This window comes from Chenopodium quinoa, unplaced genomic scaffold (genome assembly GCF_001683475.1).
Source record: "Chenopodium quinoa cultivar QQ74 unplaced genomic scaffold, ASM168347v1, whole genome shotgun sequence".
Taxonomy (NCBI): domain Eukaryota; kingdom Viridiplantae; phylum Streptophyta; class Magnoliopsida; order Caryophyllales; family Amaranthaceae; genus Chenopodium; species Chenopodium quinoa.
The window spans coordinates 5,600,431-5,613,713 of NW_018745454.1; the positions used below are offsets into that span (position 1 = coordinate 5,600,431).

Consider the following 13,283-nt stretch of genomic DNA (forward strand, 5'->3'; position numbering starts at 1 on the left):
AGCTGAACTGAAATTAAGTAAATGTGAACAGAGACCCTAAGTCTGATCTTGGGAAGTGAAGAACCTCATAAGTCATAAGTGTTTAATGATACTAGCTAAACAAGATTGACCTATGACAAAAGACAAGAAGAGGATACTGTGGTGATAATCATATCTGAATAATTCTAAGCGTCCGTAAAATTATGTCATATTCTTAATTAAATACGATTTTTTTAGAGATATAGCTAAGCATTTGATCACAATTTCAGAATTGCATAGGCGTATAGCAATTAGCAACAGTATTTCTCAATTATTATACAGTTTTTCCTCAATTATTATACGGTGACTTGTATAAAACTATGTACGTAGCATGAGCGCGTTGCATGCATGTGATTTGACGACGTGGGCTCGCTGAATAAGGGCCACATTTCATACAATGATACAACTCAACAAATAAACTTCAATTAATATCTTGTAGTCCTGGGCATTACGATATTTTTATTTTTATGATACACACAATATATCGATTTGAGTAAATATAAACTTGGACCGTTGGACCAAAAAAATATGGACCTTGGCCCATTAGGTTATATTAAAACATACATAAAATCTCATTTTCACGTTTCCGAATCCAACCACACACGTTTCTTGCCAGATGAATATCGATGAATGACACCAGCCCATTAATGTTTTGAAGGCCCAATTTACTAAATGCCTAATTAATGGGCCAAGAGTATGTATTCAATTGGGCTCTTACCTCTAAAATTGTAAATGAGCTCATTTCAAGAAATTGAACTTGACATCACCTTTATATGGATTGCCTCCTTGCATAATTGAATGGGTGTAGACGTATAGTCATGTATTTAACCTGGTTAATGTTGTCTTGCACTGGATTCATGTTACTTATTACTTGAAAAGTAAGTTAAGGTTAAGATAAATTCTGATAAGTTTACACAAATTTATATAATGTTCCTTATACCTTGTCCCAAAGAGAAAAAAAAAAAAAAAAAAAAAAAAAAAAAAAAAAAAAGCTTAAATAATAAATAAATACCACGTAAATTAAGACATATAATTGTGTACAATTGTATTTTTTATGAACTAATTGTGAAAAAATGATTTAGAGTTTGCAATCCAAGTGATGCGCCTAGTTTATATACTACTTCTAGCTCATTTTAGATGTCCCATAATGTGATTGGCTTATTTTTATTTTTTTTTGTGGGAGTACAACAAAAGAAATTTTTTATTTGGTTTATACTTTTTGTTAGTGTATTTTTCCAATCATAACCATGCAAACTAATTTGGTATCTTAGAGTACAACATGAGAAGCTGGAAGCATGTGATTGGTCCGATTTCTACCTCAAAATTATACATACGTTTTGTTCGTGTAATAAGGCATGTTTGGGCGATGGACATGGACCCCCTAGATTAAACATTTTTCAATTAATAACCATTTTTCCTACCCATAGTTAACTAAACTTTTAAGGAGTATAAAAATCAACTAACATAATTAGCTAGTAAGGGTATAATCTGATTTACTGAATTAAACTGAACTGAATTGATTGGAGCTGAAATGAACTAAATTATACATTAGTGACACTGACAGCCAAAGTATGAGATCAATCGAATCTCGTGTACACATCTATCTTTCCCGAATCCATCTATTGGCCACAATCATTTATTTTGGATAATATGCATGTAATAAAAGCTAATCGTATACAGATGAGTGAGTAGTCATTCCGGTGATAGCTTAGTAACTTGGACACTTAACATATAATTATCAAGCTTCTTTTTTGGTACAACGACTATACTCACTCCATACAAATTTTTTTTATTAACAATGTTAAATAAGGCATTGTTTAAGAACCATCTCAACTAAAAACTTAAATTATTGGTTAATATGATTAAATTCCAAGATTAATTATGTATACTATTATACTCTTTCAAGTTTAAGCTGAAGTTGAACCGCAAGCTAAGGTTAATTTATATACTTTATCAGGATTCAGGTACACTATTTCACTAAAAGATCTATATATATTTAAGTAATATGTTGAGTTTTGTCACACAAAAAAATAAAAAAAAAAAAATCCTTCTATTGCTACAAAGTTCAGCTTCTAATCTGATCCTTCATCCAATTAAATAAATAATTATATGTTAATGTATGGTATAGTTAACCTTTTATTAAAATTTGATTGCTAACAAGAAACTATAACCAAGTTGTAATTATGAATAATATTTTAAAATAGTAATTTAATCTAATGTAGACTTTACACAATATCTGTAAAAAGACTTCTATAACAAATAGCACCTTCCCCAAAGCAGTATTATAAATTTGATTATATGTTGAGAGTGGATCTAACGTTTAATTAATCTCTGATATTAGCGTAAAGAGCCACAAGAATAAAATGTTAGATAATATTCCTTATTTTATTTATTGAATTGATTAATTAAGCAAAGGACGAAACAAGTTAGGTAAGTGTAACATGGGTTCGTGCCTGGACTTCTAAAATTGGGGGTCATCTCATCATGTTGACTATCTTAGCTTTCAGTTCATAATGTATGTTGACATGCATGTTGTCATCTTTTATAACTCGTATACAATAATCCCTCCGTTTTTTAATTACCATCGTGTCATACCTATGATATTTCTATTTAAAATTCTTTTATGTTGTTGAATGTGGAAATTTTACCATAAAGAACATATGAGTCAAACTTAATGATATGAATTGAATACAATTAGAGATGGCAATGGATCGGATTTGGATCGGGTGGAGCTTCACCCGCATCCATTCATTATCCTAATTGCTTCATCCACATCCATCCGTCATCCGCTTCACCCATCATCCATATTCGTCCGTCCATTATCCACGGATGACACGGGTGGAGCGGATGACAAATGGATGAGTACTAAAATGAAAAAAAAAAAAAACTCAGATAAACTTTAATTTTCGATTATTTATATAATAATTTTTTTAATTTATTAATAAAATAGAAACAATAACAACATATTGTTTGAAAAATTAATTTGCAACAAAAAAAAAGACAAGTAATTTTCTTGCACATTCTATATTTTATTAATAAAATTCTTTGATTAAAAATTTAATATATGTTAAACGGATGGGTGGATGGTTAGCGGGTGAAAAAAATATCATCCACATCCGATCCGGTCCATCATCCGTTTCATCCGTCACCCGCTTCTCATCCATTTAATTCGGGTTTTCGTCCATTTATTTTAAGCGGGTGGAGCGGGTTAGCGGATATCTACTTAATATTGCCATCTCTAACTACAATGCATGTCATGCTCATTTTGAATAAATAACAAAATATCTAAAAATTATTAAAGCAGTTTGTTAACGTGACACAATATGTAGTATTATCTACAAAAGATTGACATGTATGAACTCAATACAACGACAACATATTCTTAACCTTATTTCAGGCACAGTTAAATAGAGCTCGAGGCCCGCTAACACTACACAGTACATGGGTCTTGATAACCCGGCCCATGCCCAACTCTAGACAGGAGGGAGTAGTAAGTCGTACGTACAACTGTAGAAGTACAAAAAAAAAAAAAAAAAAAAATAAGGCCAATAAATGACGAAGGATATGGATATAATGAAAGGAAATAATAAAATAAAAATAGTAAAAGGGCCGACATATAAGGGAATGGGAAGAAGAAGACAAAGTTAGGTACACTATCTGAGCGTAACCCCAAGCTACCAACCATCACCCACCACTCTCGATCATCACTTCCAAATCTACTCTTCTACCCTCATATTTCGTAGTACTTTTTTTAGTACTTCTTAAATTAAATTAGAGTAGATTTTTTTTACGGGCATTATTTATATAGTAGTATTACCTTTTGACTTTCTAAAGTGTGTGATTCTATGGAGTAGTATTAACTAAGTATTATAAGGAGAGGTTGATGAGATTCAAATTCGTGATCTTTGTGTTATGCTGACTTTTTAAATTATGTTAGAGGACTAAATCGACCAAAAGTTTAAGTTATTGGTTGAAATTCAGGATCGATTTATATACTCTATCACATTATTATTATAGATTATTGAAAAAAAAAGGAAATGTATATTTCAAAAATTAAGGATAAGTATTGTATCCAAAAAGCAAGAAATAGTTTTAAAAAACGGTGGTGTGTTTGAGGTGATAATACTAATATCAAATAGAGTTTATGCTGAGTTGGCTTTTAAGTATAAGAAAAGCCGATATATATCTTGGGTCTTGACTAGTAAGAGCTAAAAGCCTAAAGAAAATGCTTTTGATTTCATCATCATATGCCTTTTAGCAGATTTCATGGGGTAATTACCTCTACAACATACAATTATTATGAAAAACAAATTTCGATCTGTTCAACTTATAGGTTTCGATCAAATCTTAGCTTCAATCATTCTTTCGGTGGCTCAAGTACACTAGTAGATTTAATTTCCTTCGTTTGACGTGCATAAAATAGTTAAATTCTTGACAAAAAATTGAAAAACTCCCTTAAATTTTAGCAATTTTTATGAACAAAAATAGTTAAGGAAGAATTCGAATTTCATCAAATTTTATCAAATTCAACAACAACATAGTACGGAGAATATTTGATTTATTATTCATTTAGTGTATTCCCCATTGATACAAGCAAGGATGTACATGTACTCTATAAAAGTTACAAATCATTACACTCTCATAAAGTCATAAAATCTCTATCTCTATTCAAATCTAATAAATTTCAATCGAAACAATGTCTTGATAATTAGGGGTGTACACCGGTTCAAAACCGGACCGGACCTGGACCGGACCTGTTTGGACCGGGGACCTGAATTGGGTAATTATGAGGATCGGGGACCGGACCTGAATTAACAGGTCCGGTTCCGGGCCAGACATGAAAAATCAGGTCCGGTCCGGGTTTGGACCTGAATGGACCTGTTTTGTGTCTTTTTCGTTTTTTTTTTTTTTTTAATACAAAACCTGTTGGACCTGCATATGGACCTGCATATGGACCTGTTTTGTGATTTTTAGACCTGTTGCATAATTTAATAATTATATACAAACCAAAATTATCAATTACAAAACTACATAAAGTCTATAAAGTCCCGATTCTCAAACACCAAAAATACAAATGAGTCCACCGAAAATACAAATAAGTCCACGAAAACTCAGTTTCAATTTTTCAGAGTTTGGTTTTCTTCTTCTTCTTTTTTTTTTTTTAATTACGATTTTCCCGGGTTTCAGGTCCGGACCTGAAAACCCCGGGTTTGGACCGGGTCCGGACCGGGACCGGGAACCTGGATTTTTAAGAACCGGGACCGGACCTGAATCAACAGGTCCGGGTCAGGTCCGGTCCGATTCAGGTCGGTTCAGGTCCGGTTTCAGGTCCGGGCCAATTTTTTGTACACCCCTATTGATAATATAGAAGGTGCCTTCCTATCACAAAAGGGGTAGGGGTGAGAATCAAACCCTGGCCACACCAAGAGGAGATGGAGGGACTTACCATCCTTCCACCCCTTGATTCTCGTCTTGGCCAACAAGATGTGTAATGAACTTAAATTAGGTAATTTAATTAAGGGTAATGCTATATGCAGCCGTTAGGGCTGCATATAAGCATTTAATATACTTCCTTTTTAAGTATTTAGGTGGGAACTTTCTTTCCATTTTTAGCTTCTTACATGCATACTTTTTCCTTTAATTAAAAAGAACAAACAAACCCTTAAAAATTTTCGTGATTTGACTTTGTCATTTTCACCATGTGATATGCTCAGAGTCTTTAGTCTCCATACCAAGAATTAATTAGTTAATTAATTAATCATATTAGTCTCTTCACAAAGAATTTAATTAGCTCACAATCCAGATGCATGCATGCTAATAATTACAACCCTGAATTTGTCTATAAACTAATCTTAACTTTCTAGCTAGGCAAATGGGCAGTAGTAGACCGTATTAATAACCTTATTAGAGTTCATATTATTGGGCAGAAACTTCAAAAGAATTTAATTGCATATTGGTCCCACATGTCATATATATGAATGATAAGTTTTATCTAAAAATTACTTTATCTGTTTTAATTAATTGCTGATGTTTTGATTATGACTATTAACCAAACTAATTATCTGCATGCAGCTGTGTTTTGTATGTGAACATAATTGCTGGATTTTAATTAATTAACGCGGAGGGTTAAATTAAAGCAACATAAACAGTATAATGTAATCAAATAAAAATGAATGGTGATAATAGATTTAAATTGCGGCTAGGAACTTGCATATTATATGGGATACATGTCATTGAACTTATCATGCAGCATAGTTTAATTTGTTGTACTTAAAAGTCTAAAGGATGGCATCAATTTGATTCTCCAAAGCATGTTGCATGAATTGAGCTAAATGTCTCTATTAATGTTAGAGTGATAACTATATACACTTCACTTTTCTTTATGTAGTCTTTATCATCTTAGGGTCTGTTCTCATACGTTTATTTTCAGTTCAGTTCAGCTCAGCTCAGTTTAGTTCAGCTCCTAATTTCCTTCTCTTATAAAATATTTATTTAAGTTCAGTTCAGCTCGGTTCAGTTCAGTTCAGTCTATGAGAACAGACCCTTAAAGTTATCAAATTAGAGGGGTTCAACAATAATAGCCTAGACTTGAAAACTGCAGGCTTAGACGATCTTAAAAGTGTATTTTTAGTCCAAAACTCGAGATTGGCCTATAAAGTCCGATTTAATTTGACAAATCCGTCACTATTGTGGATTTGGGCTTAAAATGTTATATATGTGCCCGACCTAATTAGATCAAATCATATAATTTATTCCAGTTTATACCCAAAATGTTATTTTTAATTAACTACTCCATTTTATTACTAATATGCAAACTTAAATGTTATTTTTAATCTTTAAATCTAATTAGATGATCGAACTTATTATAAAAACAGAGGAAGTAAACCATAATTTTAAGTAGGTTAAGATAGCATTACCAATTAGTATGAGTAGTTGCAAGGAATCCAATTCCAGAATCCACACTGGAACTGCACATGACAAATGACAATCTTTCTCTCTCGATCGATCCAAAAGGGTTTCCCTTAGTTGTGAGTGTTGGTACCCCACATTATTACACCATCTCATCTTTAACTAACCAACTGTATAGTATGCTTTATTTCTTTCTTTCTTTGTTTCTCAATCATTCTTTTGTTTTATTTAAGAGCCCAGATTTGGTTACCTACCCTCCTAACATGTCACATGTTTCCTCCCTTCTCTATTCTCACCTCCCCTCTTTCCTCTTTTTTCATTGGAAGTTGCTTACTCCTTTTTCTAATCAATATCTTAACTACCTACCACCTTTTCTTATCATCAATACCTTTTTATTACTAATTAAGGAGTAACCATTATGCCTTTTAATTACTAATTAAGGAGTAACAATTATGCATGCCTATGTTGTTACATTAATTAATCGTGTCTTTGAACAATACCCGGCCTTATTTCATTCTGCGTAAGAGAATACATTTCATCTTACATTCTCGTTATAATTTATTACAGTACATTAAGTTGATTACCAATTATGCATGCCTAATAAATAACCGTGTGATCATATCATTATTACTATAATCATGCAACATGTACAATAATAAATTACATATGGGCTTAAAGTCTCAAATGATCGATATTAGGTATCTTCAAAGCTACATAATTATGAGAAGAATTAACAATAATAACTTGTACTTAGGAATATCACTAATTAAAGTGAGAAGGTATAAAGACATAAAGTTAGGTAGAGAATAAGAGAAAGACCTGCCATTGTTTGTGTAAAATTAAATACTAACATATAAATAAAATTTAAATTTTATATAATAAGATTTGAATATTTGATGCATGTGGAATTATATAGTAGGCAGATGAGATGGATAAAATTGAAGCTATAATTCTTATAAAGTTTGGTAAACAGACAGTTTTGATCAGAATTTGCTGGACCTTCTCTGTCAATATTATTATTGCTTTTTTTTTCTTCATATTTTGGGAGTTTACTGATGGAATTACTAGCTGATTAATTAATGGAAGAATAATTAAGATTGTTCAAACTAACTATAGACAACATAGGCACTAAACTCGATGTCAAGTGTCGACTTTCTTCAATCATTTATTGTCCAACTTTTTTGTTCGGTCAGTACTAAACTCTACAGGTTTTAAATTTATTAGGCCACTTATTAGTTGTTTAAATTTAATGTAGAGAAAATAAGGTGTAGTACTTTTTATTAATCATTCATAATTTCATATATACTCTTTATATTTTTACTCTGTAATATACATTCGATCATAACCATGATATATGTATCATTCTCTTGATTTCGGGTCAAAAAAATCATACTTGTATTAATCATTTATGGGTATATAAACATTATAAACACTCTTGATAATTAAATAAAATTAGGAATTCATGACAAAAGCACGCGTAGATCAGTGTAATTAGTGTGTTTTTGTCATGATTTTTAAAATCTAAACAATTTTCAATAGTGTTCATAATGCTTATATGTAGCCATAAGAGTTATGTATAGCATTTTTCATCATTTATATATACTTTGTATATATCTATTCCGTGATATACAATTATCCATCATGACTGTAAAATCCGTTTATCGTTTTTGTATTGTAAAATAATATATAAAGAGAAAAAATCAAAGTTGAATAAGCAACCGAAGCACACAATAATTCATAAGGTTACCAATTATTATACGGGGAATTCCAATCCGAAACCAAGAGAAGTAAAATATTGATAGATGCATCCCTAATAAAATAATAATTGAATAATTCAAATAGTGTATTATTCACGCACGGTTGCTCTAATAAATAACCCCGTGTATAAAGTTAATAAACTATGGGACATGAATATCCGAAAGTAGTACGTAGTCATATTTATAACGGCATTCAACCTTAGAATACACAAGTGTGATACAACACATTAATTAGTGTTTACATGAAATTAACATTGTAAATGTAATTTACGACTCAATTATTTAATTATTCATATCTAATTTATGACTCAATATTTATTTTAATTTTATCGTCACATTCGCTGCATAACTTTTTACAAGCTAGAATGTTTGATCCAAAAGTACAATTATAAAGTAATTAAAGTTTAAGAAAAAGGTGTTAGTTTTACTATTCCATCAAAGCATAAAATTAAAGAAGTTTAAATACAAGGAAATACAGTATTAAAGTCTAAATACAAGGAAATACAGTATTAGTTAAAACAAATACATTGGTTATATATTTTTGTTTTCTCTCTTTCAAATATATATAAATATTGTTTTCTCTTTGTCTCTCTTTCTTTAATTATCAATTTTACTTTAGGAGGAAGGAATCAAGATTTCACACTTAATCTTCTTTGTTGAGTCAGCATAATCTGTTATCTTACGAATACTTGTCTATCCGTGGATGAAAATCAAGCTAAATAGTATAGTAGTACTTCTATAATCAATTACCTTTTTTTTGGACGAAAACTAGTCACAAAAGTTATGATAATATTGAACTCATTTCTAGTCATTTGGGTCAAGATGATCCTCAAGGCAGATATGTATGTATGTTGTCTTTTATTTTCAATACTCTTCTAATAAGAGGTTTGCTTGCAATGTTAATTTTACCGATATAATTTTTAAATTTAAAAAGGTGATAGAGACCGAGAATCATTTATACAGAGTACACACAATACTCCATACATAACATACATACAGTTATACAAGGTACTGCATGACCAATCATAAAAAAAAATAAAAAAAAACTTATGATTATAATTAAACATGCTATAATTGGCAATACTATGCAATACATCACTCCATTAATATTGGAATGGGAAAATTGGTGATCTTACAAAAAAAATACAAGATATAAGGCATTATTTTCGAAAGAACATTATTGACATATCTCAACATAAGATGATAAGAGCATTGTTTAATGTCAAAATAGTGACATAAACTCGATTAAACATTAAGAACAATAGTTTAATTGTAATGTGTGTGAGTACACACTAGATCGAGAATTTTCTTATAATTAAACTTTAACAAAACTCGATTCGACATGCTAACGCCGCAGCGTCTACATCAACAACAATATATATGTGGATAAGATAAAAACAAATTTTAAGAAAAACACAAATATGTGAGTGAATAAAAGATTTTCTTGAATTCCCATTGTGATAGGACAAAAGATAAAAATCAAAAGATTTGGGACCCCCCAATTTAATACAATTTGGTAGGGGGAGTTAGTGAAAGCATTTATACCAAAACCTAAAAATTAAAAAGAAAAAAGGGGTACCCCTATTAATTCAATTCAATTTCTATGAACCCAACGGCCCAATGTACCTAGAATAAAAATACCCATTTTTTGTCTCACAATTACTACAACCTCCTCCATTATTTTTAACTACACCATTTATTTGAAACCCTAATTCACAACACGAACAATTTGTTTCCCCATTTTGCCCTTTATAAAAGAACTCAAACGGGCCCGATACCGGGCCTGGTCCCGGACTCGGGCTTTGACCCGCGGCATTTGACTCCGCGCTACTCGCGGTAGAATTACGGGCCTCACCCTGAAACTGTGTAAGCCCGATGGTCAGCTCCAGATCAATCCCATCCTGACCCAATCGGGCCTGACCCGAACCCGAAATCCGACCTGCTGGCCCGTCGTCCGTGGTGGTGCCACTGTTGCACGAATCACTCTTCTTCACCAAATTGTTATCAATCACGGCAAAATCTGGAGAAGGGTAACCTTTCTTGAAGTCAATCGTGTTAGAAATCGGTCCGAATTGCGTGATTATTGGCGGGATTTTAGCCACATTAAAACCCCGAATTTCCGGCGAGTTTTTCACAGGCACGGTGGTTGTTTCGGCGGAAGAGCCACCGTCAACGGCGGCGGTTGAGTTTAACGGGCGGTGGGTAGTCGGGTCAAGGCCCCGGCTAATAAGTTTACGCTTAATATGGGTATTCCAGTAATTTTTAATCTCGTTATCTGTTCTTCCTGGTAATCTGCCAGCAATTAGGGACCACCTGTCACAAAAGAATTAAACTAAATATTGTTATTAAATTTATCCAAACAAAAATATAATGATAATTTTAATTTTGGGGTTGAATTTAATTAAAATATGGAGAGAGAAAAAATGAGAAGTTGAATTATTACTTGTTGCCAAGCAAACTATGAAGTTTAATGATGAGTTCATCTTCTTCTTCAGTAAAATTGCCACGTTTTAGGTCGGGTCGAAGGTAATTTATCCACCGTAATCTGCAACTTTTACCGCATCTAAGCAAACCTGAAAATAAAAAGGTTTCCTTATCATTTTTGTAAAAAAATCGTAGAAAAAAGTAGTTTTTAATTTTCTGTTGTCAATTTGTCATTAAGCGGTATTAAAGTGATAGATAGATAGATAGAAAGGGACGTAGACGTACCGGCAGCTTTGGGGAGGGAGCGCCAACAGCCTTCGCCGTGGAGACGGATATAATCGATGAGACGTTGATCTTCTTCTTTGGTCCAAGCACCTTTGTTAGTGTGAGCTTTCTCACAACAAGGGGAGCGTCCCATATTTTTTTTAAGTTTGTTATAGGTTTTGTACGGTGTTTGTTTGTATATAAATTGGTGGGGAGAAGAAAGGGAAAGAAAAAGAGAGGGATTTATATAGTGAGGAAAGAGAGGAGTAAGAAATGGAAGATGATTGGAGGGTAACCCTATACACTCGATTTTTAGGTATTTGACCACTTTTTGGTAATAATATTATCAAATATAAATTATTATTTTAAAAAATAAACTATATTTAATGGTTAATAAAACAACAAGAGGTAAAAGTAAAACAGTAAAATAAATAGGAGTATAAATAAGGAAAGTAAAAAAGGGGGGATTTGGTAGGTAGGTCTAGTTTTACGTTGGATATGGACAAGTGGGGCACCATTTTAATGAAGTACTATTGTTGTAGTTAAATAATTGTTGTTAATTGTAGTTAGTTGGTTAATTAAATAGAGAATAATGTATGTTAAGGTGAGATAAGAGAGAGAGTCACATGTAAGATATAAAGATGCAGTAAGTGCATGTGGCATGAAGGTTGTCCCACAAGTTAAGGGGCACGTGTTATTATGTTTTTGGTCATCCTATCTTCTTTTGCTTCTTCCTTCCATCATCTCTATTACTCTAATCATAACATTATCATATTGGTTAAATATGAAGTATAATATAATCCTCTTATGGAAATTATATTTTACTTTTCATATAGATAAATACTTGCATAATTTATTTAATTAGTTGGTGAATTGAGTGATTCAATTGATCTAAGGGTCTATTCACATTAACTGAATTGAAATGAATATTTTACGAGAAAAGGAAATTACGAACTGAGCTGAGCTGAAGTGAACTGAACTGAAATTAAGCTGAAATGATTAGACCATAAGAGAAACTTTAATGATGAATAAATTAGCTTATTATGTCAGCTAAGATTGGAAAACTAATCTTCCTTCTAGCTACCAATATGTTCGCAATGCCTCTAAGAGGCTAAGAATTGATATGGACTTATTGTAATATTTGAATTCATGACCTTGTAATAATATATCGAGCTATTTTTAAATAAAGTATATATACGGAGTATGATTGTGTGAATTCCACAACTTCTCAATACAAATTAAATTGCACGCTCTTTGAATTTTCCTAATTTCAAATTAAACTAAAAGCAAGACTACCAACCAAGTACCAACACAACTTCTCAATTTGAATGAAATAGAGTAATATCATCAATAGGATCAATGATGCTTGGAGATGCTTCCAAAGTCAAAAAGACAATGCAAAAATTCCACAAAGTAACCGATTGCTAATTGATGACGATCAACAAATATTAGCGTAATTGCACAAGAAACGAAGAACTCTTTCTCCCATCAAGTGGTATACAGACAATACACTATTCTTGCCTTAAACCAAACCATGCATATAAATACACCCGCCGTTTATAAATCCTAACGTAGATAACTTTGTTCATACTCTGTAACAAATATAACACCATTACACCAATGCATATGAAGTCAAAGTTTAACATCAACTTTTCTTTCTTAAAATTCTCAATTTGTTAAAACATTGTATCTTTTGAACTTCATTACTTCTCACATAACAAAACTCATCAAACAAGTATAAGTGTATAACTAATCGTTTTATGAATACTAAGAAACTGAAGTTCATACAAACTCCGCATTATACATTGTCTATGCGTACGATTATATAAAGTCATACTTATAAAAATAACTACTACGTATAAAAAATATACATTGGTTGCAAAAAAGAAATTCCTATAAGTTTTTTATGTC

The 13,283-nt window shown here is 31.8% G+C and overlaps 1 protein-coding gene across 1 annotated transcript; it reads right to left on the reverse strand.

Moving 5' to 3' along the window:
* Positions 1-10,106: 10,106 nt before the first annotated feature.
* On the reverse strand, positions 10,107-11,742 carry LOC110714293 (transcription repressor MYB6-like). The gene is made up of 3 exons (XM_021892797.1): positions 11,394-11,742; positions 11,128-11,257; positions 10,107-10,997 (listed from the first exon to the last, which is right to left on the reverse strand). The coding sequence occupies exons 1-3, from the start codon at positions 11,524-11,526 to the stop codon at positions 10,286-10,288; spliced, it is 975 nt and encodes a 324-aa protein (XP_021748489.1). The 5' UTR covers positions 11,527-11,742; the 3' UTR covers positions 10,107-10,285.
* Between the last annotated feature and the right edge of the window lie 1,541 nt (positions 11,743-13,283).

What these genes read in the sequence shown, in the direction of transcription:
- LOC110714293 (XM_021892797.1), bottom strand. Translation starts at nt 11,526, where the DNA reads ATGGGACGCTCCCCTTGTTGTGAGAAAGCTCACACTAACAAAGGTGCT. An exon ending in CTCCCTCCCCAAAGCTGCCG is followed by an intron (nt 11,258 to 11,393) that starts GTACGTCTACGT and finishes TTTTATTTTCAG; the next exon opens with GTTTGCTTAGATGCGGTAAA. An exon ending in CATAGTTTGCTTGGCAACAA is followed by an intron (nt 10,998 to 11,127) that starts GTAATAATTCAA and finishes CTTTTGTGACAG; the next exon opens with GTGGTCCCTAATTGCTGGCA.